At 46.9% G+C, this 27,897-nt stretch overlaps 3 protein-coding genes across 5 annotated transcripts in view; 1 reads left to right on the plus strand and 2 right to left on the minus strand.

The window, feature by feature from the left end:
• Positions 1-10,653, minus strand: part of ZZEF1 (zinc finger ZZ-type and EF-hand domain containing 1) — a 60,155-nt gene extending 49,502 nt beyond the window's left edge. For both annotated transcript variants that reach the window (XM_074557336.1, XM_074557335.1), the window contains exons 1-6: positions 10,178-10,653; positions 5,999-6,143; positions 4,840-5,034; positions 3,826-3,997; positions 1,786-1,985; positions 569-779 (exon numbers count right to left, since the gene is read on the minus strand). In XM_074557336.1, coding sequence (XP_074413437.1) covers positions 569-779; positions 1,786-1,985; positions 3,826-3,997; positions 4,840-5,034; positions 5,999-6,143; positions 10,178-10,513 — 1,259 coding nt within the window. In that variant the 5' untranslated portion in view covers positions 10,514-10,653. The remainder of the gene's footprint in view (positions 1-568; positions 780-1,785; positions 1,986-3,825; positions 3,998-4,839; positions 5,035-5,998; positions 6,144-10,177) is intronic.
• Positions 10,654-12,837: 2,184 nt separating this feature from the next.
• CYB5D2 (cytochrome b5 domain containing 2) lies at positions 12,838-21,051 on the plus strand. Its single transcript, XM_074557044.1, has 4 exons — positions 12,838-13,201; positions 13,911-14,051; positions 14,530-14,716; positions 16,398-21,051. The coding sequence occupies exons 1-4, from the start codon at positions 12,853-12,855 to the stop codon at positions 16,612-16,614; spliced, it is 894 nt and encodes a 297-aa protein (XP_074413145.1). The 5' UTR covers positions 12,838-12,852; the 3' UTR covers positions 16,615-21,051.
• Positions 19,356-27,897, minus strand: part of ANKFY1 (ankyrin repeat and FYVE domain containing 1) — a 32,095-nt gene continuing 23,553 nt past the window's right edge. For both annotated transcript variants that reach the window (XM_005494180.4, XM_014272136.3), the window contains exons 19-25: positions 26,892-27,068; positions 25,800-25,947; positions 25,431-25,521; positions 24,921-25,045; positions 24,572-24,718; positions 24,004-24,094; positions 19,356-23,044 (exon numbers count right to left, since the gene is read on the minus strand). In XM_005494180.4, the coding sequence (XP_005494237.2) occupies positions 22,912-23,044; positions 24,004-24,094; positions 24,572-24,718; positions 24,921-25,045; positions 25,431-25,521; positions 25,800-25,947; positions 26,892-27,068 (912 nt within the window). In that variant the 3' untranslated portion in view covers positions 19,356-22,911. The remainder of the gene's footprint in view (positions 23,045-24,003; positions 24,095-24,571; positions 24,719-24,920; positions 25,046-25,430; positions 25,522-25,799; positions 25,948-26,891; positions 27,069-27,897) is intronic.

Genomic DNA, 27,897 nt, shown 5'->3' on the forward strand with positions numbered 1-27,897 from the left:
ATGGAGTAGAAACCAGTCACATACAACACATTGCTTCCTAAAGCCAGAACTATTTTTCTAAAAAAATGAAGAAGTAGCTAAAATCCATTCGTGGTTTAATGACTAGATTAGATGAAACAGCCAGGAGAATTATACTTGTTCTAGTACATGGAAATGTACAGAAGAAAAACATCAAAAATCTGAACAATGAGACAGAAAAAGCTGTTTAAACACCTGAATGGAGTAGAAACCAGTCACATACAACAGATTACTTCCTAAAGCCACAAGTATTTTTCTAAAAAAATGAAGAAGTAGCTAAAATCCATTCGTGGTTTAACAACTAGATTAGATGAAACAGCCAAGAGAATTGTTGAATTGAAACAGCCAACACTTGTTCTAATACATGGAAATGTACAGAAGAAAAACATCAGAAATCTGAACAATGAGACAGAAAAAGCTGTTTAAACACCTGAATGAAGGGAGTAGAAACCAGCCACCTACAACAGATCGCTTCCTAAAGCCGCAAGTATATTTAATTTTAAAACTACGAAGTAGCTCAAATCACACCCCATGTAAGTTTGGTACTCACTGGGTATTCTGTAGAATGGTGTGAACAAATGCTGGGTTGGTTTCCATGGAAGCTGTCACCAGAGAGGTCAGCAGGGACCAGTACCAGATGGCCGAGGCGTCGCACACGGACACGCCCACCTTCCTCACGCGCTGGTAGCCCACGGCCCGCAGCCCGTGGATCCGCGTGTCACAGCCATCACTAAGGCAACGCTTGATGTTTATCTGTACATCTGTCAAAAAAACAAATCAGAATTTTTTTCCCATTTCTTCTGCTAGATTAGAGTTAGAAGAATAGATATTTTAAATATTGAATTAGCGCGGGAGCTGTTGGAAGAGTAATGGAACAGCATTGCTTGATATGGACAAGCACACACCCTCTGATCTGCAAAATTCACCCTTTCCATCAACAGCCTCTGCATCCATTACAGATTCTATGGCTAGAAACTAGGAAAAAATGTAATAAAATATCCTCAAAGTGGAAAATAGATTATTTCACCTGTACCTTCCCACCTAAATACATAGGAAGTGTCTTGGAGGCAAGTGGTTGTGGAGATAACAGGGAAAAGCAGCAAAGTTTAAAGTTACATAAAAATTTTCACACAAGTTCTTGACCATTTTGCACAGATGGCATTGTCCTCATTACTTCTGAGGAACAACATCCTTGCTGCCCACTTCTGTGGCAGTGAAAGCTCCTCTCAGGGAAAAGCATCTTTTGGAACTGAAGGGACAAAATTTCTGAAGCTGCAGAAACCATCTTAGGAAAAAGCAGTTTTTCTTGATTGATTCCAATATAGCACCCACAGAGCTACCAGAATCAAAAATAACACTATTTAAAAGCATAAAACCTGCCTTACATTGGACCAACTTCAGAATTTCAGTACTGAAAAAAAAAGCAGATTTTTTTGCTAGATACTATAAACCAACATATGCTTTCACTCTGCAAGCAAGGATATTTTGAAACTGCCCCATGTCTTTGCAATGAAAGGCTAAAATTGCATCTTCAGTAATTTTTCTCTCTTCAACCCTTAGCCCACACTATAAAGACCACAAGGCCTGGAAAACTCTCTTACAGGCTAGAAATTAAACCAGAATTAATCAATTCTCTGACCCAAGCACAAGGCCCAAAGTGTCACCCCTGATGAATGCCACTTCAACACATCTCTCCATGATCTACCCAACCTTTCACCTTGCAAAAAGCACCAAAGCAGAATCCCAATGGTATCTTTATTGACTCACACATCTGACTAATGTTAGCGTTTTCCAACAGAGTTACGTAGCCAGTGATATTGCTTGGAATGTGAACATCTCGGACCTCCTGGAGACTGCTGGCATTCCTCCCCACTGCCACTGTGACCTGCTGTGGCATGTAACTCTGGTCATTAGCTGCCACTGCAATGGACAGGTGTCTCAAAACCACATCTGGTTTCATCTTTAAACTGCAAAGCAAAACAGAGAAAATGGTTCTTGAAAAGAGAAAGTAAGTCAAACACTGTGCTTTTATTATTATTTATCATAGTATTACACATGTGTATATATATTAGATATTATACTATTATTCTCTCATTTTCCTCCTCTACAAACACAAATAAATCCTCTGAAATTTACCCAATGCTTCACAGGTGTTCTTAACCATACCATGGTGAACGAGTTAAAAAAAACTGATTTAGAGAACAGTTGCCTCTGAGAGACTGTAGAATTTTCTATTTATATTTTCAGCTGAGAATTCATTCCTCAAGAATAAAAATGCAATGTTAATAATGACTAAAATGAGGGTTTTTTTCCTTTGAAGCACATATTCTAAGATCTAACACTGAAAAAACCCACTAAACATTTCTGTTTCATTGAGCATTTTTGTTTCATGGAACTTCCTGGACAGTGGCAGAATGTTTCTATTCAAGCAGCAAACACTGCATCTGTATTAGAGCTTGGAAAGGTTCACTATACAACAAGACTGTGTGTCACCACAGCAGATACAGGCATTTTACAGGTGGCCTTTTATTTGGCAGCCAAATTTTAAATTTTATGCAGAGAGTACTGTCTTCTGCTTTTAACCCAGCTGTTTTCAATTACACCTGTATTGGGTTTATGTGACAAGGTTTTAGCAGTGGGGAGCTACAGGGTGTGAGAAATTGCTGGAGGCTGGACCTTTGTCCCCATGGGGAGAGCAGGATTTGTGATCCCATGGGGGATCCATGCTGCAGCAGCCTCTTGCTGAAGGACTGATCCCCACAGGGGCCAATCACATAAGGTCTGGACTTGACAATCCTTGGGGATCCCTTCCAGCTCAATATTCTGTGATTTTGTAAGGAGCCAGACTGGAGCACTTTGAGGGGAAGTGTCTCCCATGGAAGGGAGCCCACACTGGTGCAGGGAAGCATGTGAGGAGTCCTGCCCTGGCAGAGCCAGCATGTGATGAACTGAGTGCAGCCCACAGTCCCCATCCCCCTGTGCCTCTGGAGGGGAGGAGATAACTTCTCTTCCCTTTTTCTCTAAGCCTGGAAAGAAAATTTGCTTTTGTTTCTCCTAACCCCACCCTGATTTAATAAACAGAACTAAATTCCCTGAATCAAGTCTGCGATGGTAGCTGGTGAGAGAGCTCTCCCTGCCCTTGAGCCAAGAGCTTTTTGTTACATTTTCTCTCTCCTGCCCAGCTCAGGAGGGGAGCCATGGAGCAGCCTGGCATTGAGGCAGGACCAATGCAGCCCATCCCCCTGGCTGTGAGCCCAAGGCCCTGAGCTCCCCCAGCCCTGATCCTCCCCAGCCCTGATCCCCCCCAGCCCTGGGCCCCCCCAGCCCTGATCCCCCCCAGCCCTGATCCCCCCCAGCCCTGATCCCCCCCAGCCCTGAGCTCCCCCATGCCCTGGGCTCCCCCATGCCCTGGGCTCCCCCAGCCCTGATCCCCCAGCCCTGAGCTGCCCATGCCCTGATCCCCCCCAGCCCTGACCTCCCTCAGCCCTGAGCTCCCCCCAGCCCTGAGCTCCCCCCAGCCCTGAGCTCCCCCATGCCCTGAGCTCCCCCATGCCCTGGGCCCTCCCAGCCCTGAGCTCCCCCAGCCCTGATCTGGCCCAGCCCTGAGCTCCCCCAGCCCTGAGCTCCCCCCAGCCCTGAGCTCCCCCAGCCCTGATCTGGCCCAGCCCTGAGCTCCCCCAGCCCTGAGCTCCCCCCAGCCCTGAGCTCCCCCAGCCCTGAGCTCCCCCCAGCCCTGAGCTCCCCACGCCTTGATCTGGCCCACCCATGATCCCCCCCAGCCCTGATCTCCCCCAGCCCTGGGCTCACCGGATCCAGTGGGAGCGGGCACTCCCATCTGACTGCCAGAAGGACGAGGTTTCTCCGTTCGTCATCTTGTCGATATCGGCGGAATTGGAGGAGGTCTCGATGTGCGTGTAGCACTTTGTGACAGACTTCAGCTTGTCTGACTCCTGGTTACCATTCAGATCACTGGGGTATTCTGCAAAAAATCCACTCAGAATAATTTTCTCTGGCCTGTTTTGAGTGTTGTTATACCTTTGTAAGAACCATCTCACACAAATGAACTTGGCAGAGAACACAGCCCCTGAAGGAATGTTTCTGACAGGAACCAGAAGACAGCAAAGTTTCATTTCAGAAATTGCAATAATCTCCATCTAACACTCTCTGTATGAAAACAACTCCATTCCCTGGAGTTCAATAGCCTTTATCTACCCCTTTTATTACTGGCCTCAACACTGCTTTATTATTTTTGTACCCAAATACAAACAGATGAAAGGCAAAATAAATTACAATGGAGAAAACTTCAATTCATGTATTTGAGGGAAAGGACAAAGCACTCTCTTTCCCATGTAACTTAATCTATTTCAATACAAGTGCAGAAATCTGAAAATATCTAGTCAAGCTGTAAAGAAAAGGAGCCCTCCCTGTAGGGACCAGGCCAGTCCCATCAGAGATACAGTAGAAGATTAATCACCTCCAGCCCAAAATGATAAAGTATCTTTTAGTACTGAACAGTCAACTTCATAAAACATCCACCTTCACATGGAAACTAAGTTTCTAGCAACTAGTAAAGATATTTGACTGAATACAGAATATCACAAATGAGTAACCATCGATTCTGAAACAGGCCAGGAGAAAGATAAGAACATTCCAGAGTGTTACTCAGACTGCTGAATAATTCAGAAAATAATTTATGTGCTTCAAGAAGCCAACAAAAATCCACAGAAGCACGCAGATCAACTTCATAACAGTCAAGAAAGCTTTTCATTTTATCTGTAGCCTGTTTCTCCCACCCTGCAAAAGAAGGGAAGCACTGCACACCTCTCTCCTTGAGGAGCAGCCGATCCAGGGAGTCCTTGAGCACGGAGGAGCGCATGGTGCAGATGTTGTTGAAGTACTCCAGCACAGGGTAGGGGATGGCAGTGCTGGAGATGCGGTTCCTGTGCAGGAACCTCAGGATCATCGAGGCGTGAAGGCCCAGGCGCTCTTTGGACTCAGAAAATATATCAATGAACCCTAGAGAGAGACAGCATTTCCTCAGGCACCACAATGTGAGAGGGATGGAAAACTATCAGAGGATGTAGCTCAACTCCACAGCAGGGAAAAGTGCAGGGAAATATTTTTGCCAGTGACTTGAATCTCACGTTTATTTTGCTGTCCCAAACCCTTACCTTCAAAATCTAAGTAAAGCAGTTGCTACTTGGTTCTCTACTTGTAGCTCACTCACCCTGAGCTACACTGAGCTTTTCCCTTTGGAATTGTGGATTATTCCTAATGCTTTCCACAAGCTTGATGAGAATTGTCAGCTCCTGAGCACTGGTACCTGAATCCCAGTGCATGTACATGCATAGAACAGCAGTCTGTAATTCCACCCCTCTAAATTCTCTGCAGCAAATTCTAGTGTTTCTTGTCTGATCCTTTAAGGCAAATCCTCTTTAGCCACTTATCATCAAATGCTTGGAAGGAAAGCCAGTAACTGACACTTATCCCAGAAATCAAATTCTGGAAACTGGCACTTTCTGAACTATAAACCATAAAACCTGAATCATGTTTTATCAGGATTTCAAATGCTGAATAACAATATAATAATAATAATAAAATATGTGACTCATCCCCTGGAATAGACTCTATGGAGGGTTTATTCCTCCAGTTACCAAGTACAAGGCTGCATTAGCTGGGCACTCACCAAAATTCTGAATTTTCTGTCTGTGAGATGAACCAAACAGGGGTAAGACACTCCCCAGTGACACACAGAAGGAAACAGTGGTTATTTGTGAAAGAAAGTTCTGCATGCAATTCTGGGAAATGCTTAATTTACAACAACTCCACTTGCTCGACACTAAAGAACCAAGAACCTTCTGGAGAATGGTTTTGATAAGATTAAGACAAGCAATGCTATTAAAGCAATTTATTGAAGCAGCACCTTTTTTATGGGGCTGGGCTTGGGAAACCCTTTTGTTCCAACACTCTGCTCTCATACCTGGCACCAGTGAACAAGCTTGCAGTTGCCTGATTACATGGCTCAGCTCTCCCTGAAGATTTGCTCCACTAGAATTCTTGAGAGCCTCCAGCATATTCTCCACATCCACAGTGCCATCTCCTTCAGCATCAAATTGTGCAAAGGCCTAAAGAGTAACCAAAAAAACTTTATTTCAGCATATTTCCTTAAAGCAAGATATTTCATGGAAACCATAGCAACAAATGTTGTAACACTGGTAAAACAAAATCAAAAGAATCCATTCCCCAAAGTATTGGATTGATGGTAACAGGAAGCAGGCTGGCTGGAAATCTGCAGTGTTTAGCAAGTTTGAAGGTATTTGCACTGCCTTGCTATAAAAGTCATGCTTAGGTGGAGACAGCCCATCACAACCACCAGTGAATCAGCAGGATCCAGCCAGGGGTAGCTGGGACTGGAAGGAAGGTAAGATTTGCTTAGCAAAAAGCTCCTCAGCTGAAGGGTGGTTTGGTTCCAAAAGCCACACCTTCCATTACTCATCACTGCTGCATCCCTCTCTCACTGCATCCACTCACATTCCTCCAGGGGTTACATAGTTTCTTTATTTAAGAAATTGTCCTAAGAACAGTAATATTTTTTTATTTGATTTTTCCTTCCACAAACTGTCCTCCTACACCAAAGATCAGTTTAATATAGTTTGTCTGAGTGTTTTTGAAAACAAAGGGGAGAGTTAGAAAAGGGTTGGGATTTTTTTTATTGAAGAGAACCACTGGCAGCTTTATTAACTTTGACCTTAATAAAAATTTTAATATAAAAAGTTGTGTTGAGCATGTACAAAAAGTAACTCACACAGCATTTCACAACTTTGAACTAACAAATGTACAAGGTATTTTAATTCAGCTGAGCCTGTAAATCAGAACTAAGCTCATAAATGTAACTTACTTTAACTAGCTATTTCAGACAGCTCATGATTCAGTGACACACTACTATTAAAATCTGGTTATATTTTCACAATTAGATTCAATTTTGAAACAAATTTATGTTTAACTGCTAAAAATGGAATTTGTTCCAAAAGAGAAATCCAGTATTTCAGGAACATGCACCTTTTTCATATAAATTGGGAATGCACTTACAAAAGATATTTTTTTACAAGCAAGACTTGAGTCTCCCTGCCCTGAACTTTGTATTCCAAGCTGAGCCACACAGACCAAGCAAATCTGGTCTCTGAGGAGAGATGATCTCACAGGAGTCTGAGTCAAGGGCTTGCTGCTGCTCAGGAGGAAGTTCCTGCTTCCCTCCCTTGGTCTGCTCCCTGGTTATCAGACCTGATGTACCATTAACAGTGCTATCCTAGAGAGGAGCAGCCTGAAATGATTAGCTCAAAATAACCTGCCAATTAACCATGGCATAATTACAGCAGTAAAATGAGAGCAAAGTCCTCACAAGACAACAGAATTGAAACACAGTGTTTTAGCTGACTGAAGCTTTCATGGCACTTGTGTGGCACAGAGCTGCATTTGAGCTTGGAAACTTTAAAGTGTTACTAAACATACAGCTGAACCCAAGCTAATAATGATCACCTCTAAACAATTATTTTGAGCAGCAAAGCTGGTGCTGAGCATCCAGCAGGCACCAGGGCCAGTCCAGCCCAGGCACTGGCAAGTCCCAGAACAAAAACCCAACACCTTTGCTTGAGGACAACAAGCCAGAGGGAATTCATTCTAACAGACATAGCTCAGTTGCCAAAACAATTCAATGTACAGTTTCACACCACACCATTCTCACCATTTTTTCTCATACCTGAAGTGAAGCTGCACAATTACTAAACTACAAATTGAACAAGTTTTGTGATGTTACTGGTGACAGTAAAACGCAAGGCAACAAGGCTGAATCTGCTGACATCTATTTTAAACACATTTTTTATACTCTCACATAAGGCGGGATTACTACATATATGCTTTTCTTCACAGCTTAATGCAGTATTTTGTTATCTTATTTTTAAACTCTTCCTCTGATCTCAGGAGATTGCACCAAATCTAGAACTCTAAAATTATTAACTGTTCACTATAACTTAAACTCTGTATTTGACAAAAACTATACATAATTTCCACTGCTGTCCTATGTAATGGGGGAAGAAAAAAGTGGGGGTAAAAAAGAGAGTGTCAACCTGTACTCAAAGCATTTTTGAGCTGTGTGCAGGACTGGACATGAGACAATTGAGCAGCAGCCTTACACAACCCAGCTCATCCTGCTCCTAAAGAAATGCAGCAACTCCACAAAGTTCAACCCTGCACATGAAACATGTAAGAAACATCTTCCATAGGAAATGATGGGTGAGAGGGTTGCTTGGAATTATGACACATGGAAAAATCAGCCCCTCATCTCACAGCTCAGGAGCTGGATGGCACCACAAGGTATCTGAAAGGTGACCTGGGAGCACTTCACGTTTCACCCTCTGCTCTCAGCAGAACTGCAGCATTAATGCTGCCAGCCAAAGCTGGGTATGTGACATGACAACTGCTGAAGCAGTACCAAGAGGGATTCAGAGGTTCAATTCATATAGAGAACAGATTTTGCATTTAAACATTGTTCATAAAACATTTGAAGGCTGTGCTCAAAACCTTGCACTGAGAAGATCAAACCTGGGCTGTGCCAGACAGGACCCCAGAGACATTAAAAGGTGAAACCTATCGAGCTGCCACCCCTAAACTGACTCCTGAGTGTGAAAGGAAAGCTCAAACAGCACAGCTGATGGGTTAGTGCCAGAAATGATGACATCAAGGTTTTCCACAGAACTCTCAACATCTCAGCTTTGCAGGGCAGATGTGACCACACATCCGTGGCACGCTGAATCCTGTGACAAACTTTTTCCCCGCTCCCTGGAGCAGGAAATGAAACCAAAACAAATAGATTCCTCATGCAGAGGAGGACGTGAAATACAGACAATCCTCAAAATACTTCTGCAGCCCACAAAGCCCAGCTGTTTGTGCCAAAGGAAGAGCCCTAATGGACCCATTTCAGCCTTGCTGCTGTTACAAATGAAGATGTGCTCATTACTGGCTGTTCTTGTGAAGGACTGCAAGTGGAGGCAGCATTTCACCGAGCTACTTAAACCAGTCTGGTGAAAACACACCTATCTGCACATGAAATGAATCTCCTTCCAGTTTCCAGAAGCCTTGTTCACCTGTCAGCACCGATCTGAGGCGTGTGTGTGTGATTTAACAGTTTACACAGTTGTTCTGCTACTCGGGAGCACAACAAAGCCAGCAGGAAGTGACTGCTGAGCTCAGGAACTGCTCGCACTCAGGAATTCAGACACAGCCACTTTCTCAAGTGAGTGTGGAATTCCCAACAGGGTGTTCTGCTGCAGTTTGGACTGCTACAGAGCAAAGCTAAAGTGTGCTAGACATTAAATTCTTCATGTCATTTCCTACAGAAGGGGAAAACTGGGAATCCCAGCAGAAAGGAAAACTACTCTCTTCAACCATTAAAAGCTGACCATAACATCTTCCGGCTGTGGAAGGGGATCTCTATTACACCACTTCCTTACAAGTTTTCCAAAAGTCCTACTTTATAATAAAAGAAACGCTTGACAATTTCACTGCTGCTTTTAAAAAGCTACAATAAAATCCAGCGTGGTAAACTTTGACTTGCTGATAACGCTAGTAAGTATCAAGAGGAATTACTCAGGCAGGATTTCCTACCCGTGTTCCCACCACACCTGTGCTCTCAGCTGCACCAGCGGCAGCAACAGCAGAAATATTGCTGTAAAAACCCATTTTATTCTTCAGTGGCCGCTGAGCATAATCACTGAAAACTGACATAAGTTTTTTTTTAAAGAGATATCTGGAAGCTGACAGGCTGTCCATCAACAGCAGCAGAACCCTCTGGCCTGGCCCTCCCCACGTACCAGGACGCGTGTCCGGGGTCTCCAGGCTCATGGGGATGGCCACGGAGCCGGGCCCGGGGACACCGACCCGCAGCAGCACCCCGAGGTTTCCCGGTGCCGACCACCCCCCTGCCCGGACAGGCGGATCCCCGGAGGGATCCCCATCCCCGGCAGTGCCCAAGGCCGGGCTGGACGGCTCAACCCGCTCTGTCGGAAGGTGTCCCTGCCCGTGGCAGGGGCTGGAACGGGACGGTCCCCAAGGTTCCTCCCCGCCCGAGCCGCTCCCGATCCCCGCGGCTCCCGGCGGCTCTCACCTCCTCGCTCTCGCCGCGGGACCCGGCCGTCAGCCGGGACACGCTCTCCAGCACCTCGCAGAACTGCTCCAGGCTCACGGCCTCGTCGCCGCGGCTCAGCCGCTCCTCCAGCCATCGCACCAGCGCGCTGTGGTGCCGCGACACCAGCGGCTCGGGCAGGGCCGCCTCCCGCAGCCGCGCCGTGGCCTCCCGCAGCCGGGCCTGCTCCAGCAGCACCTCGGCCGGCGGCAGCGCCGGAGCGGCCGCGCCGGCTTGGGGCGCGCCGGCCGCCCCCTCCATGCCCTCTTCGGCGCCCTCCTCCTCCTCCTCGCTGCTGTGGCTCGCCGCCGTCCCCATGAGCCGCTCGGGAGCCACTCGCAGCCGCCGCCGCCGGTGCCGCCGCCGCTCCCGCCGGTCCCCGCCCGGCCCGGCCCGCCTTAGTCAGCAACTTCCCGCCCGCCGCACCTGTCAGCGCGGGGCCGCCACACCGCCGCAAAGCGACACCGCGCCACACCGCCGCTAAGCGCCACACTGCCGCAAAGCGCCGCTGCCGCAAAAGCCGGCCCGGCGGCTCCCGGGACTGGAACGGGGCCGGTGAGGGGACCCGGAGGGACAGCGAGGCCTGGGGACAGCGATCCCGGGGAGAGAGCGGCACCTGAGCCCGGTTCTGTGGGGAGATCTCATTAATTCATAGATGTATTTCCAAGGGGTGCCAATAGGGCCGTGCCAGACTCGCTTCAGTGGTGCCCAGTGACAGGATGAAGAGTAAAGGCCACACGACAAATTTCACCTCAACATGAGAAAAACCCCTTGACATGAGCGTGGCAGAGCACTGGGACAGACTCGTGCAGGGAGGGCACGGAGTGTCTCTCTCTGGATGTGAAAAATGCATGTATTTTATGATTGGCTTTTCGCAAATATTAAAATGAATATTGTATGTGTTGTGTTAGAAAGTAATGCTGTATTAATTCTATTAAGTAGTGGGTTAAATATAGTTTTAGGTTATAAAAAATGTTAAAATAGAAACTGTGCTATGTAGGGTACTTTTTTTTAAAGAAAGGATTCGCAGTGACATAGCAGCCACAGGACACCTGAATCTTTCAGAGAAAGAGAATTTATTGCCACTTATCAGGAGAAATGAACTTCCTCCTGCCTCGAAGGCGCTGTTAGGATTAGAAGGAAGAAGTTGACACTGACCAGACAGAATCCTGTGTTTGAATGGAATTTATGCATCATGGATGCATATGGCTGTTGTTTTTAAGAGTTAATCCTTTGTTAACGTGGAACGTGGGTCCTTTTTCGGGCTCGTGCTGCCCAGAAAAAGGTACCCAGATGTAACTCTTTGTTTCTATTGTTTCATATTGTCCTAATTCAATTTGTCCAAAATGTTATTACTCTAATTGTATTACTATTTTTATAACCATTTTATTACTATTAAACTTTTAAAATTTTAAAAACAAGTGATTGGCGTTTTTCACACTGGAAAAATGTCAAAGTCACCCTAACCCTCCTGTGTCACCTGCCCCAGGTGACCCTGCCCTGGCCAGGTCAGACTGGGTGATCTCCACAGGGCACTGACAATGAGAGATACTGTGTGGAAAACAGCAATCACTTGTTTTTAAAATTTTAAAAGTTTAATAGTAATAAAATGGTTATAAAAATAGTGATACAATTAGAGTAATAATAATTTGGACAATTTGAGACAATAGAAACAAAGAGTTAGGGACAGTCCGGGTAACCTTTTGTGGGCAGCACAAGCCCGAAAAAGGACCCACGTTTACAAAAGATTAACCCTTAAAATCAACAGCCTGTTGAATATTCATACACCTCATACATGATGCATAAATTCCGTTCAAACACAGGATTCTGTCTGGACATCGACAACTTCTCCTCATAAGCCTAAGGGCGTCATCCTGCCCCTATGAGGCAGGAAGTTCATTTCTGATAATGGAGCAATAAATTCCCTTTGTCTGTAAGATTTAGGTGTCCTGTGGCTGCTATCTCAGTGTGAGTCCTTTCTTTAGGAAAAAAAGTATCCTACATAGCATAGGATATTCTATATCTATAGGATATTCTATATTCTAGCACGGGTAGGAAATCCTGCCCGAGTAATTCCTCTTGATACTTATTAGCGTTATCAGCAAGTCAAAGTTTACCACGCTGGGTTTTATTGTAGTTTTAAAAAGAAGCAATGAAATTGTCAAGCGTTTCTTTTATTATAAAGTAGGACTTTTGGAAAACTTGTAAGGAAGTAGTGTAACGGAGATCCCCTTCCACAGCCGGAAGGTGTTATGGGATTCACTCCTTGGCTGGGGGATTCACCCCTTCTATTTTAACATTTTGTTATAACCTAAAGCTATATCTGCCACACTACTTATGAGAATTAATACAACATTACCTTCTAACACAACACATATAATATTCATTTTAATATTTGCGAAAAGCCAATCATAAAATACGCATTTTTCACATCCTGTGACTGTCCTTATGCCCAACGTTATTGCACAGAGGGTGGTGAGGGCTGGCCCAGAGCAGCTGTGGCCGCCCCGTTCCTGGAGTGTTCGAGGCGGGGTTGGCCGGGGTTCGGAGCAGCCCGGGCTGGTGGAAGGCGGTGTTCTTATGAGTAGAATTAAAAAGGAGAAAGGTCTCGTGTTTATTTCAGTGTAAAATCATCTCCTCCCAGCCGACCCCGCTCCATGGCTCCGTCGCCACGCTGCCGTAAAGCGCGCCCTGAGCCCGGCCGTCCCGCCGGCCGCGGTTGGGCCTGCACGCTGCCGTGCGGCGAGGGAACTGTCGCGCGAGCGCTGCGCTGTCGCGGCGCGATGTGGCGGGGCGCGGCCGCGGCGCTGCTGGGCCTGGCCGCCGCCTGCCTCCTGCGCCGCGGGTTCGAGCCCCGCGCCCGCCTGCTCAGCGCCGCCGAGCTGCGCCGATACCGGGGGGCGCCGGGGGAGCCCGGGCTCTACCTCGCCCTGCTGGGACGGGTCTTTGATGTGGAGCGGGGCCGCAAGCACTACGGGCCCGGCGGCGCGTACAGCGGGTTCGCAGGTACCTGCGGCGGGGCGGGGAGCGCTGTGTGAGGGCCTGGGTGTGCGGCTGTGTGAGGGGCTGAGGTGGCCTGGCTGGGGAGGGGGCCATCCCCGGGGGTGCGGGTGTCACCCGGTGGCACCGCCGGCCGGGGAGCGCAGCCCGGGCTGGGAGGAGGGAGAGCTCAGCCCCTGTTTGGCCTCTCCATGGCTGGGCTGTATTCCAAGGCTGGGGAATTCACTCCCTGGCTAGGGGATTCAGTCCAAGGCTCGGGGGTTCACTCTTTGGCTGAGGGATTCGCTCCTTGGCTGAGGGATTTGCTGCTTGGCTGGGGGATTTACTCCATGGCTGAGGAATTCACTCTATGGCTGGGGAATTCAATCAGTGGCTGAGGGATTCACTCCTTGGCTGGGGGGTTCACTCCTTTGCTGGGGAATCCACTCTATGACTGAGGAGTTAATTCCATGTCTGAGGAATTCCCTCTATGGCTGGGGGATTCACTCCATGGCTGAGGAATTCATCCATGGCTGAGGGATTCACTCAATGGTCGGGGACTTCACCCCATGGCTAGGGGATTCTTTCACTCCTTGGCTGGAAGATTCGCTCCTTGACTTGGGGATTAATTCACTCCATGGCTAGGGAATTCATCCATGGCTGGGGGATTCACTCTGTGCCTGGGTCTCTCACCCTGCTGGGCTCTCACCCTGCTGGGCTCTCCCCCTGCCCGCAGGCAGAGATGCCACCCGAGCGTTTGCCAGCGGCGATTTCAGCCCGGCGGGGCTGGTGGACTCCGTGTCGGGGCTGTCACCCGCGGAGCTGCTCTCCATCCACAGCTGGCTGAGCTTCTACAGCGACAACTACGAGCCCGTGGGTACGTCTGGGGCTGGGTGGGCTCGCACGGGGATGGGTGTGCAGGGCCCTGAGTTTGCTTCCCTCCAAGGGAAGGTTTAATCCTTTTCCCACCTGGCTGCTGTCCTGCTTGGATTGTCTCTGCTGAGCACAGAGCATGGAGCCAGCCTGAAATCACTCAGGAGAATGTTGGGGCAGCAGTGCAGGGAAATTGTTCTGGGGAATGGTTTCTGGGTTGTGCAGCTGAAACTGGCTTTGGTTTTCAGCTCTGTAATGCCCAAGCTTGTCCTGCATGGGTTTATTAATATGGGTAAACTGCTGTGTGATCCAAGGGTTTGAAGGGATGTAAGCTTAGTTTGGTTCTAAAATTGGGCCATGGTGAAATCACCTTTTACATAGCAAATTAAAAATAAAGCCCCACCAGAACAATGCATTTTCCTTGCCTGGAAACAGGTCTGTGGTCTGGAAACACTGTGGTCCTAATTGATCTCCTCTCCCAGGGAAGCTGGTGGGCAGATTCTACGATGAAAATGGGGCACCGACAGCAGCCCTGAGGGAGGTGGAGGCTGCCATCGAGGAAGCTCTCAAGCTGCAGGCTGAAAGTGATCAGCAGCAGCAGCAGTTCCCACCCTGCAACTCTGAGTGGAGCTCTGCTAAAGGCACCCGCTTCTGGTGCTCCAGAGAGAGGTGAGCCTGTCCCCTCTGGAGCAGAGGCTTTTTTGGGTGCCCTGTGCTGTGTTCCTGCCTCTCCTGGCATGGGAAGGTGTCCTGGCCCCTGCAGCCACCTCACTCCATGGCTAGGTGAGCTCTGGGACCTGGCACAGGTTGTGTGGGCAGTGGTGCTGCCAGGGCTGGCATAAGCCAGGCCTGGGCTCTGTCCCTGCCTGAATTCCCAGGGTTGTTCAGGTGGGAAGAGCCCTGTGAGAGCACCCAGTCCAGCCATTCCCCAGCACTGACCTGTGCCCCCAGGTGCCACATCCACACAGCTTTTACATCCCTGCAGGGATGGGGCCTCCACCACTGCCCTGGGCAGCTGTGCCAGGGCCTGACCAACCTTGCCATAAAGAAATTCTCCCCAGTATCCAACCTAAACCTCCCCTGGCACAGCTTGAGGCTGTTTCCTCTTACCCTGTCCCTGGGAGCACAGCCTGACCTTCACCTGGCTCCACCCTCCTGTCAGGGAGTTGTGGAGAGAGAGAAGGTCTCCCCTGAGCCCCCTGAGCCTCTTCTGTCACACTGGAATCAAAGAATTTGCCACATGTGCACCTGATCTCCTGTTTTCAGCAAAACAGGGCAGAAATCTCAGCAGGACTGGGATTCCAACAGGTTCTGCCGCCTCTCAGGAGTACAAGCATTAACCTGTGCTTTTTAGACAGTTTCATACCACAACATTTTCACTTAAACCACATAAAAATGATGTTAAGCTTTGATTAATCATTTCCTTTCTCTCCTGTTGGTAGCTATCTCTCAGTTTAGGGACTGTTTTGTTTGAAGATGAAATCATGTCACAGACCACACTGCAAAATGCTTGGGCTTCCTGTCAGCCCAGCAGCAGCTCTGTGTGCCCCAGGGATCTGCTCCTGTGTGTCACTGAGCTTGGGGACAGCCTTGGGACCAGGTGTGATGTGGCAGGGACTTGTGCTGGAGGCGTAAAAGCTGCAGTGGCTGGGGAACAGGCAGGACTTGGCCCACAGAGAGGCATTTAAACATAAAGAGACATGATGAATTAGCTGGGGAAGTAGTTTTTCTTCTGCCCCAGTTCTCAAAATCCCTGTGCTTAGTGTTTAGTCAGGCACAGAAGGCCTAGGAGAGCCTGATCTATTGGAAGGTGGCCCTGCCCATGGCAGGGGTGGGCTGGATGGTCTTTAAGGTCCCTCCAACGCAAGCCTGTGATTCTGTGAAGATGTGTGCTCACCTGTGAGCATTCAGGTACCTCCAGAAAAGGATTCTGCTGTGCTGCAGCAGGCTCTGATTCCTCTGGCAATGGAAGCAGGGGATGCAGGAGCTGGTCACTCCCAGAAGGGCAGAGCCTGCAGCAGCAGTGATGAAAGCAGGGCCAGACAGGTTTCTGAAGCACAGCCAATAAAAAGGTGAAGGCTGTGGGATGGTGGCTGTTTGAACAAAGCCTGGATGTGGCACTCAGTGCCAGGATTTAATTGAGATGTTGGGGCTGGGTTGGACTCAATCTTTAAGGTGTTTTTCAGCCCAGTCATTGTGTGAATTCTGTGGAAGCAAAGCCTACCTCAGTGTTAGTTCTAGTTTAGCACTATTGATCTCAGATTATCTCAGGTTTTTCCCTAGGGATTCTCTATTGACTGGAAGCATTCCCTGGGTTTGAGTTGTAACAATTTTCCTTTTCGGTTCGCAGCGGGGGCGTGCCCAGAGGCTGGGCCGGGGTCCCGCGGAGGCTGCACCGCCCCGGCTCGCAGGGCACTCCCTGCGTGTGTGTCCGGAGCTCGGGGCCGCCCTGGGGCCAGCCTGGCTCCTCCCAGCACCGCGACAGAGGCGACCTGGATGACCCTCGGCTGCAGCAGTACGAGGGCTGCCATCCCCTGGCCGAGCAGTGCGTGCTGCCCACGGGCTGAGCCGGGCAGGGGGAGCCCTGCACCGAAACCCTGCACTGAAACCTTGCCCCGGGGTGGGCAGCTCCAGCTCCATGCCTGCAAAAACAGCAGGAACAATCTCATGGGATTTGTGATGCTTTTCAACATATATGGAGATGGAGGAAACACTTCAGCCAGCTCAGTGGCTAAAAAACCAAGTAACAGGATGATTGCTTTATTTCTGTGGGAAATATTTCTGCACCTGGGAACAAACTGTAAGATGCACAGCCTGAATTGTGTTTTAGAGCTGCTCCTGGTGCAGTCAGGGACTGGGTGTTTGTGTGCACAGTGAGGTCGGTGAGCACAGAGCTGCTGCAGCATCACTGCCACAGGTCCTGCTGCAGGCACTGCTGATGCTCCTTCCCAGGCACCTGACTCACTCCCAGGAGTTTAAAGGTAGCAGGGAGAACCCTGAATTTCTTATGCAATTAAGGTCCACAGTATCAGGAACTTGCACAGTTTAGTTACACAGAAGCTTTATCAAATTCTTGGAGAAGGCAAAGGCCAGAGCTGCATTTCCCCACTGTGTTTGCTTTAGATACTGAGCCCAGAAATTGAAGTCACCTGTGAGAATTTTTGATATTAACCTCACTGTCCTGGTCTGTGATTCACCACTTTCAAACTGTTCTGATCAGGAAGGAGTAGTTTTAAATAGCTTTCTTTTTGTTGCCTGGGTGGCAACAGAACCATCCTACTGTAATCTGCCTCCTGTTTCCATTCTGGTATAAGACTTCCTCCCATCTGCTCTGTGCCTGTCAGACTATAACCTGAGCTGGATGTGACCTTACAAGACCCAGAACTTTTAAAGTCCATATTTACTGTGTCACAGCTGGCAGAATTCAGCACTGTGAGTGACTCCCAGAAATGCAGGGCAGGTCATTACCCTCTCTGGGTGGGGCTAAAAGGGAGGAAGCAATACCTGCACTACAACCCTCAAGCTGCAGGGAGGCAGTTTCTGGTTTTAGTGGAATCTGCTGTTAAAATCAGTTTTGGTGGAGCTGAGCTTTGAGAGAGGCAGGCAGATCAGGGTCCAGTGGTGGCACAGGTTGTGGTCAGTTCTTCTCCTTAAGGCAGCTGCCACCTATGTATCAGCACCTGGAAAGTGTTTATAAACTCATTTTTAGCTTTCACCACTTCTGAAGAAAGGCCCAAAATGTAAGTGATGAGTTAGTTAATTAGCAAGTTTACAGAAAGCACCATTCCCTCCCTTGCAGCAGGACACATCACAGCATTTCCCACTGATAAAACTCAGAGGATACTACAGGGATGAAGTGCATTTGTGTGGCTGCCAGGGATGGAGCCACACAAACTTAAACATGCACATGCTTGGAACAGTGGGGCTGTGGTTTTATTTTTGGGGGTTTTTAACCTGTCTTCATCCTGAAGAGAAGCCCCTGCAGGCACTGCCCTGCTGTGCCAGCTCGTGGCACTCAGGGGGAGCAGGATGTGTGGCAGAACCAAACCTCAGCCCTGGGCTTGAGCCATCTCTGGGGGAGGAGTGAGAAATGAAAACCCATTTCACACAGAGCTGAAGATCAAGCTGTGTAAAAGGTGCAGCACAGAGCTGCAAAGCTGCACTTCACTGCCTCCACAACTTTGGCCTGTGCCACATTTAAAAAGACACCACCACTTTAAAAAGGAATTGCATTTAAAGTAGTGAAACCATTTCTCCAAATGATTGGCAAGTACCTTTAAAAGAGCTTTTTAAAGCTATTTAAAAGTTGCAGCAAATTCCAGACTATTAAATGCTGTAAGAAGTAGTTCGTGAGGGCAAACCAGTCCCAGAGAAGGTGGGACCAGCTTGACCTTCTGAGCAAGTTTCATCTTGCTGGAACACTCACTCACTATGCAAATAGTGCTGAGGGGATGGTTTTGATTGCAAGAGCTACACAAAAAATCAAATAAACTGCTGCAAAAAGGCAGGGCAGGGAGGTGTTGGTTTAACTTAAAGTTGGTTGGAAACCAGTTCATAGCTTTTTCCTGAGTTTAGGGTTTGGAAACAGTGGGGAGGAAGAGTTTGCCTTGCACCAGGAATAAATCATCCATTAAAGCAAACAGGGAGACACCCTCAGTGACCTGAAGTGCTCCAGGCATCTCCACTGAGCAGCTCAGCTGGATTCTCCCATGGTGGGAAAGGGAACAGTGACAGCTACAGAGGGCTCAGGTCACCACAGACAGTGCTCTAATAAAGCTCACCATTCATCTGTACTTCAGTAAGTTTTATTAATAAAAGACTAATAATGCATCACAATCTCACCCAGAAGCCTTGGCTGGGTTTGCTATTGCACTGGAGTTTTCCTTGTCCTGCAGTGAGGCTGCAGCAGCTCTGTGCTCTCCGGGGGCTGAGCTGCCTCCAGCACAGCTCTGAGTGCCCCCAGGGCTGGGAGCCTGGGCTGTGAACTCCCCGGAGCAGCTCTGGCCCCAGGAGCTCGGGTTGGTTTCACAAAACTGATTATAGGTAAGTCTAGTATAAGGCATTCGAGATGACTACATGGTACAAAGCAGAACAGCAGACCTTGACAGCCAAAAGAACAGTTGGAGCAGTTCCACAACATGACAGTGAATACCTGGACTAATCTCAGAACAAAGAATAAAGCTGTTGTGCCCAGCTGGGTGTTGGATCCCTGGTTTCCTTCGTGGTTGGTCAGGATAAGTTGCAGAGGGGCAGCTGTCTCTACAGGAGCAGACACTTCCTCAGCAAGGTTTCACCTCACAATGCATCATCTAGTTCTGCATTTTATTACAAGTAGAATCATTACACAACGAAGTAATGCATATTGGAAAAATACATTTTTACAACTACTCCAGACAAACATTGCAGATAAAATGCCATTGTTCTAAGACTTCCTTTTCTATTTCACAGAGGGTATTAGAAGGTTCAGTTATTTCTGTCACTCATACAAGCTTTGATTTTTCTAGAGATGAGTTTGCTGCAGTGACCACCTCTGCTGGTTACAGAAAAAAGAGGACTTGCTATTAACATTTGATCTACAAAACCATCCAGCCTTGGCCTCCCATACTGTTACATGTTAGTTTCTAAGCACTACAGGAGCAGTTGGATGAGCTGTTATCTCCAGCACGGGAAGTCATTAAGGCATCTGTCAGCTTTTAGCCAGCAACTCCCTCTGCTCTGTCAGTGCCTCCAACAGCAGCGTTCTCACTCCACTCAGTGGTGTGAAACAGCGACTGCACCTTCACAGACAGAAATTCCAGCCAGACCACGCTTTGTGCTTGTGTAAGAGTGCTGCACCATGGTGTTTGCTTGTGTAAGAGTGCTGGGTGACTGCAGGCAAAAGGAATCCAGTCTCAGAACAAAAAGCTACAGCAGGAACCACCCGACCTCCCATGCACCCCTGGTGAGCTTCGTGTGACAGCAGCACTCCAGGGACACAAACTGAGTTTCCATCTAACCCTTTGTTCAATGCTTGGCAGACTTGAGTTAATATTTACCACTAAAAGCAGGGCTAAGAGGGGTGGGGGGTTTGGTAACAACTCTATTATGCTACAAAAAGGGAAGAGCAGTTTAGAGTTAGAAATGTGTTGACCACCACTACATTACCAAGTGCCTCATTCACATTTGTACCCTGTAGTGGAGCATTGCCTGCAAAACTCCCAAAAAACCTCAGTGGTCTGAGAGCTCAGACCAACACTAGGCAGAGTGTGTGAGGGACTGAGCCCCAGCAGTTGTCTGGAGGGGTCAACTCCTCAGCTGAACTAGAAAAGAACTAAGGTGGGTTTTGGTTCAAGGTGTGAGCTTTCCCTCTTTAGCTCTGGCAGAAAGCTATTTAGAGTTGGCTGGAAGGAAACTATCTCAAAGGCACTTCAAAAGGATCAAATTTGCTGAATTTAGTTGCTTTAAATTAAACAAACACCTCAGGCTGTATATTTAACAATAATCTACTTTCTTTTCAGACTTCAGTAAGTAAGCTGGGACAGTACTGGCTGTAAACAGCAAACCAGGAGCACTACAGGTGGTTTTCCCAGATCTTTCCCACAGTTTTACAATTATAATCAGTATCCTGTTTTTCAGAAAGCAACTACCCAGCCTTAACTTGCCATTCAGGTAATCTGAATTTTCACCAGATCCACATTTTCTGTCACTGCTTTCCTGTTCCCTTGCCCTTACATCAGAGAAGCCACTGAAACAGTGATGTTTAAGTGCTTTGGCAATTACAGATGTGCAGTTTCCCCACCAGGCTGAAGCCCACAGGAAAACCCCTCCTCTGCACTTTGAGCATTCTGAGCACACCCTTACCCCTCCACAGCACTTCAGCTCCAAACCAAGAAGGAAAACAACATGTGACCATGGGATTACAGTCAAGACTTCTTTCACCAAATGCACTTCCCATCATTCTTTCACTGCTAGAGATCTGCAACCAGACATCCTGAAATACCAGACATACAATGTTTTCCATCATCTCTTTCACTCAAAAACCCCCAAACTGTAGATTGAAGTTATCTGACACCAACAATTACTGCAGCTAACATCAACTGACAGCACTATTTTCCCTCACTCACCTACAGCATTGTGCCAGAGGTGCCCCATTTGCATTAGGAACTGTGTTAGAGACCAGCTGTGTTACCCAGAGCATTCTGTTGCAACATGTCAGCAGCACACATCAAACAGTGAGGCAAGTTTGTGTTTCATCCATTGTTCTTCCCTAGTGGTACAGGGGTGATTCCAGTTACAACATAGGCATTTTGGAAGATAAAAGTGCAGATCAAGTGAGACTTGATGTGAAATTAATCATACAAATGTCAGCAATTGCACCCTCTCCTGTCCTCTCCTTGTACAAGCTTGAGAAAAACTGAGAAAGTTTCCTGTAACAGGAGCAGCCTGGTTCATCATCTCATCTCATCTCACTCTTCAAGACCAACAAGTCACTGCTCCAAACAGGGCAACACATCATCACCTGTCCATACAGTCCACTGGAGATAACAGTCATTAAAAAATGCACACCAATTCATGGAGTAAAGATGAGGAATGCTGAATTGAGTCTATACCAGCTTTATCTCTTGAAATAAAAACAGCCCTAACATGGCATGTAGTTTAGCTTAAGTACCCATTTTTCTAACTGAAGCCTTTGCCCACCAAATCACAAGCTGGTCTGCCAGTCAAGTACCTTCCTGCTTACCCAGACAACGTGGTGGTGGCTTTCCACAGATTCAGCATGTTGAAGAGAGTACAACAGCCCAGATTAAAACACTGCAGCTTACTCCTAACAGGAAGCCTCCATGTACACTCCCACTCCCCAGCAATCCTGCTGAAATGGGCCCAGGTTTAGTGTCTAGAGGTGCAGCACATTCCTCACTTGGCAGGGTTTCTGACTCTCCCACAGCAGCTACCAGGCCCCTCAAGCCCCAGAAAGTGTTTCAGTGTTTCTCTCCCTCCTGGGACTCCTAATGCACTTCAGCATTTATTGCTGTACTGGGAGTTAGACTCCACCACTTTTAGTGTTTCTCCTTTAGCACATGCTCAGCCTTTCAGCAAACTCATGGTCATTTGTACAAGTGCCATGGACTGCAAGGACCAGCAACATAAATATGAAAGTGCAATGAAGACTGACAGTTGCAGCAGGTATGAGCAAGAGCATTTTCCTAGAACAATCTTGCACTTCTCTTGAACATGCTAAAGCTAACGAGTCATTTGCTGAGGAGGTATCAAGATGTGGATCTGCAATTCTGACTGCTTTGCATCAGATGTTGTAAAGCTTTCTGTTGTAAGGCCACAATTCTTGAGCTATACTTAGAACTACCCTCAGGTCTGAAGAGTTTCTTGAACAGTGGTTGCAACAGCTCAGTTTAGCTTCACAAAAAGTCTTCTCTAGAGAAGGGGAACATTTATCTTTAAGACAAAGCAAAGAAAGATACCTGGTTACCCTGAAACTTAATACCATATCTCTACTAAGCAGCCTGAAAGCCACAGGACTTAATAGAGTTGCTCAGTGCAAAGCACCATGTTGAGGACAGACCTGTTTTATGCAGATTCAATCAGTACAAATTTCAGCTTCCATACCCCACTGCAACTAGAAGAGGGTCTCAATTCTTTTGTCACTTGGTTCCAACAATCCACTCTGATTCCTAGTGAAGTCTATCGCAGCCTGATACATTTACAGTCATACAAAATCATTTATACCAGAGTATATCATAACAGGGTCCTTAATTAGTTCAGTCTATTGCAGAAGACATGTGTAAGCCTCCTCTTCCCTATCCAGAGGGCTTGTAAGCAGAGCTGCTGTCAGGAGCACTGACTGGGAATCCCTTTACTTCCACAGCTTACTAGGAGACTCCTCCCAGAGTCAGGACATCAAAGCAGATGTTGCAAACTCGAACTGGCTTGTTCAGATCAAATTTTATGATAGGAATCTCCTTTGTTGAGCACTTATGGCAGAGCAGGCGTCCACAGTGTCGGCTGTTGACAGAAGAGGGGTGGGAGAAAAGTGAATTTCCTCCAGGTGAACACCAGGATGTTACTGTCTGACATTCTTTATCAATGATAGCATCATTAAATACACATTAGCAGTTGAAAAGCTATGATTATCTTGTATCTTCTGATATTTGTCTTGTATCTTTCTGATATTTTGGAATAACTGACTAATGCCAACAGCACATGCTGGTTCTGTACCAGTGAGTCACATGGTACTGCTTCAACTGAGGCAGGTGTAGCTTCTCTGAGCTAAGAAAAATCTTAGCTTAACCCCCTTCCAACCAGCATGTTTTGTACAAGTTCAGACTATTTAAAAAGGCAACTATCTACACAAGAGCAGCTCATGTTCATCTTCAACCATTTCCACACTGCCAACAGGATCCCAAACTGAAGCTGTGAACTCCTGCCTCGATCTGCCACCTCTTTTGGAGCAGGTCACCCTTCCACTGTGGTGGTGCTGTGCTCCCTCCTGTCTCTGCTGTGTCAGCCACAGCCCCAGTGGCTGCTCTCTCTGAACCTCCTGCCCCCACAGGAGGCTCTCCCCAACCCCAACCTCTGTGCAGGAAATAATCAACTCCTGATAAACCACTGCCACATTTACCACTGAACTTCTATTACCTCACTCTCTTAATAAAATGTATTGTTGCTCTTCTGTGAAGTGCCTCACACTCTTTCTCTGACAATTGGGTATTTAAATCCTGTTTCATTACTGGAACTTGGACATGATTTCTCATTTACAACTAATCAGAATATTAAATGCACAAGCAGCTTAAAATATGATTTCAGTCAGACTACAAGTTTCTGATCTAAGACAGGATGGAATGTTTCAGCTGGACTAGTGGTTATACACCTACATTAACACTTAAGATACTAAAAGGAGCAAGCCCAGCTACATTTGGGAGGAATCCATTTCCTTGTAAGCACAGCAAGGGGGCTCATATTACCAGTGATGCTTTCTTGTCGTGACTCCAAATTTGGCAGCACATTCGTAGCAGTTGGAGCCATCACACCAGGGAGGTTCTTTTGTCAGCATATCTGTTAAGAGGCAAAAATGTGAAGGCAAAATGGGCTCAGACATCTTCTGAGTACACTAAACCTGAAGGCTTTTCCAGTTCTAGGCTGCATTCAGTGTAATGGATTTTACTCTTGCAGGAGCTGGAGTCTCCTTTGTAGATAATCTGTAGTTGCTTTCCATCACATTGTCCACAGCAACTGTGCAGCAGCAGCTAAAAAGCAGTGTCTGTGTTTTAAGCTACATTGGACTACACAACCAGCCAAGATTTCCATGTCTATCCTTCCAAAAAAAGTAGCATCCAACAGTCTGCATTGTACAACTTTTCAGCTAATCACCAGAACTAGTATTTCTACTCTGCACTGTTAGTAGTACAAAATTCACAAGTTCTGCCTCTCTGGAATTACTGTCATCTAAGTCAGAAGCCCAGAGTTTTTCCTCTGAAGTATCCTGGAAGCAAAAGCCAGAAATACTTTCCCACCACAGCAAGTGGTACCTACCCAGCAATCTAAAGAGAAGCTGCTTTGTAGCCACTTGATAGTTGAAGATATTGACTCCTTGGTTATTGTTAACTCCCAGGCGAACCCCAGCTCTCACTATTGCACGACACAAGTTGGCATTTCCCTTCATGTAAGCCAAGAGGAGCACTGAAAAATAAAAGCCAGCTAACAGAGTGGCAGATTGCATTACATCCAGCCCAGACAGGATCCTTAGTTTTTAAGTTTCCATGTATTGTGTGCCTCCTACTGTGTTTAACACACTACTGCCAATGATTCCAGCTGTAAAAGTGACATACCATGAATACAACTTGATTACTTTCAAGTTTAGTAGTTGTTGAGTCTCACCTACCTGTGTTTCCTTCAGCATCAGGTTTGTCTAGAGGGTATTCTGGCATACACTCCAAGAAGAGGTCACAGATGGCTGCTGCATTATCTTTCCCATATTGTCCCAAAATATGCATTGGTGACTGGCCTCTGGGGAAAAGAGTTTGTTATCCTGATCAAAGTCTGCTTGCTACTGCAGTTACTCATCCAACTCTCCTTGCTTTCAAGTTTCAGACTTGAACAATGCTACATCTCAGTAACCCAGTACATCACACACAACTGCCTACTTAACTTTCCTTCCTTGATGTATAGATATAATTGGCACAGAATTCAGATACAGCATCATCTGCACACTTCCAAATTTGTGTATAAATAATATAATACAAGCCAAATATATATTTTTAAGCAGCATGTATTTTAAAACACAAAATGGTTCTTTTAGCCTGTTACCTGATATTATTAGAATATAAATAATTACCTGATATTAAAATTAAAGGCTTTAATTACCTGATATTATCAGAATATAAATAATTACCTGATGTTAAAGGCTTCTGCATCTACATTGCACTCTGTGAGGAGGACCCGGATGTTGTTCAGCCGGCCGTGCATCACTGCCAGATGCAGAGCTGAACAGTTAAAAAAAAACAAAGAAAAAGAGAAAAAGAAGGTTCAAGACTCTGAGTACCAGCAATAATTACAGCCTAATAACTAAACAAAACAACCTCCTTCCACTTTCCCAACACCCCTTCTCAAACAACTCCTTCCATCTGCTTTGATGTCCTGGACTTTCATTCTTTCACCTTTGCAGTGCAAGGCCATTCACAGTGAGCTCTCCACCACTAGGACACATCATTAACAGACTTACTGAAGTCTTTTGCATTTACTTGTGTAACTTGAAGTTTACCATTATTTCCATTTTCATCTACAGCTGCAAAGTCTACTCCATTCTCCAGAAGGACTGAACAAATGGTGGGCAGGTCTTGCTGGGCTGCCAAGTGAAGAGCAGTCTGACGGTGCTTGGTCAGTTCATTCACCTGGGCACCTGCAAGCAGCTGGCAGGAGGCAAGAAGGAAAATGTTCAAAGATGGTTCAGGGCTATTTTAGCCAACAGTTTATTTCTGTGAATGAAGCACACAAGACTTTACTGTACAGAGATACATTTAGTGTATAAAATGGTATCATTACTGAGCTGCTACAACTTGTGTTAGTGTTCAAAGTGCAGACAGGGCAAGGAAAGATTCTTTACAATGAGCCAAACCTAGGGAAGGTTCTTTATGAAGAATCAAACCTAAGGAAGATTCTTTACAAAGAACCAGACCTAGTGATTGTTCAAACCCAACACCCTCATGTGCAGGCTGCTGTGGCAGCTCAGCCAACAGTCCAAGCTAAGGGGGCTTTCTGTTCTGCAAGCAGCTGGCAGGAGGCAAGAAGGAAAACGTTCAAAGATGGTTTCAGAGCTATTTTGGCCAACAGTTTATTTCTGTGAATCAAGCACACAAGACTCTACTGCACAGAGATACTTCTAGGCCTCCAGAGTGTATACGATGGTATCATTACTGAGCTGCTACAAGTGTGTTTGTGTTCAAATGTGCAGAAAGGGCAAGGGAAGACTCTTTAAGAAGAACCAAACCTAGGGAAGGTTCTTTACAAAGAACCAGACCTAGGGAAGGTTCTTTACAAAGATGCAAACCTAAGGAAGGTTCTTTACAAAGATGCAAACCTAGGGAAGTTTCTTTACAAAGAACCAAACCTAAGGAAGGTTCTTTACAAAGATGCAAACCTAAGGAAGATTGCTTAACAGAGAACCAAGCCTAGTGATTGCTGCAAACCCACCACCCTCCTGTGAAGGCTCCTGTGGCAGCTCAGCCAACAGCCCAAGCTCAGGGGCTTTGTTCAGCAGAAGGGGTGCCAGTGCTGAGAGGGAGCAGCCTGCAGGCACTGTGCAGGGAGCAGAGGGCACACTTTGGGCAGGGCCAGGCTGAGCCCCAGCACACACCAGGTTCCTGACGATGATCTCGGAGCCAGCCTGCACTGCCAGGTGCAGCGGGGTCAGCTTGGAGGCGTCCTGCACGCGCGAGTTGACGTTGGCCTGCACGCTGATCAGGAACAGCACGCTCTCAATGTCCGAGTTCTGCACGGCCACGTGCAGGAAATTCCGACCCTTGTTATCCACCTGAGGCAGAGAGGGCACTGCAGTTAGTTTGTTCTTCCTGTAGAACAAGGGGTTTTATGGAGTAGGGTGTGTTTGCACTAAGAGACACTTGCTCCCTCTGCTTGAACTGTAGAATCCTGTTCCTTTCACCGGTGACACTTATCTGATAGATGTGACTACTGAAGAACTGAACTGAGAAATTATCTGCTGCAACTGCTCAGTCCAGTCTGCCTCACACTATTTTATAACCTTGTCCTTTCTTGACCACACACTGGACAGTATTTTTAGACAGACAAAAAGTTAACAGCTGTTGTGGTGAAGTACAGAGCAGCAGTTAATGATAAACTCAGTTAAGTGAAACAAGATTGAGTCTATCTGGCAATTCATCCAGGAGAAGGAAGCAACATGGGATCGTGCCACAATGATGTAAAATGTATTCACAGAACCATAGAAAGGTTTGGGTGGGAAGGGACCTCCCAAGGTGATCTATCCCACCCCTGCCATGGACAGGGACACCTTCCTCTATCCCAGGCTGCTCCAAGCCCTGTCCAACCTGGCCTTGGACACTTGCAGGGATGGGGCAGCCACAGCTGCTCTGGGCAGCCTGAGAATTCATTTGTCTGGCCTAATACCAAGTACATGTTGTTCAACTTTGCCTTGCAGCTGATGTCAAAGCATTTTTAAACTGGCTGTACTTGTAACTATGTTTTAGATATAATACAAGAGCTCACTAAGCACTCAAATATTTTACTGGCAATTAAACTTACACAGGACAGGAAGAATCTCCTGAACAGCTGCCTGAAGTACCACACCAGAAGCCTGAAGATACAGTTGGAGGTTTTATAGTTCA

Source organism: Zonotrichia albicollis, chromosome 22, assembly GCF_047830755.1.
Source record: "Zonotrichia albicollis isolate bZonAlb1 chromosome 22, bZonAlb1.hap1, whole genome shotgun sequence".
Lineage (NCBI taxonomy): Eukaryota > Metazoa > Chordata > Aves > Passeriformes > Passerellidae > Zonotrichia > Zonotrichia albicollis.

Coding starts and splice junctions, on each gene's coding strand:
- CYB5D2 (XM_074557044.1), top strand. CDS start 12,853: ATGGCTCCGTCGCCACGCTGCCGTAAAGCGCGCCCTGAGCCCGGCCGT. Junction 13,202..13,910: donor CGCGTACAGCGGGTTCGCAG/GTACCTGCGGCG, acceptor CCCTGCCCGCAG/GCAGAGATGCCACCCGAGCG. Junction 14,717..16,397: donor TTCTGGTGCTCCAGAGAGAG/GTGAGCCTGTCC, acceptor TTCGGTTCGCAG/CGGGGGCGTGCCCAGAGGCT.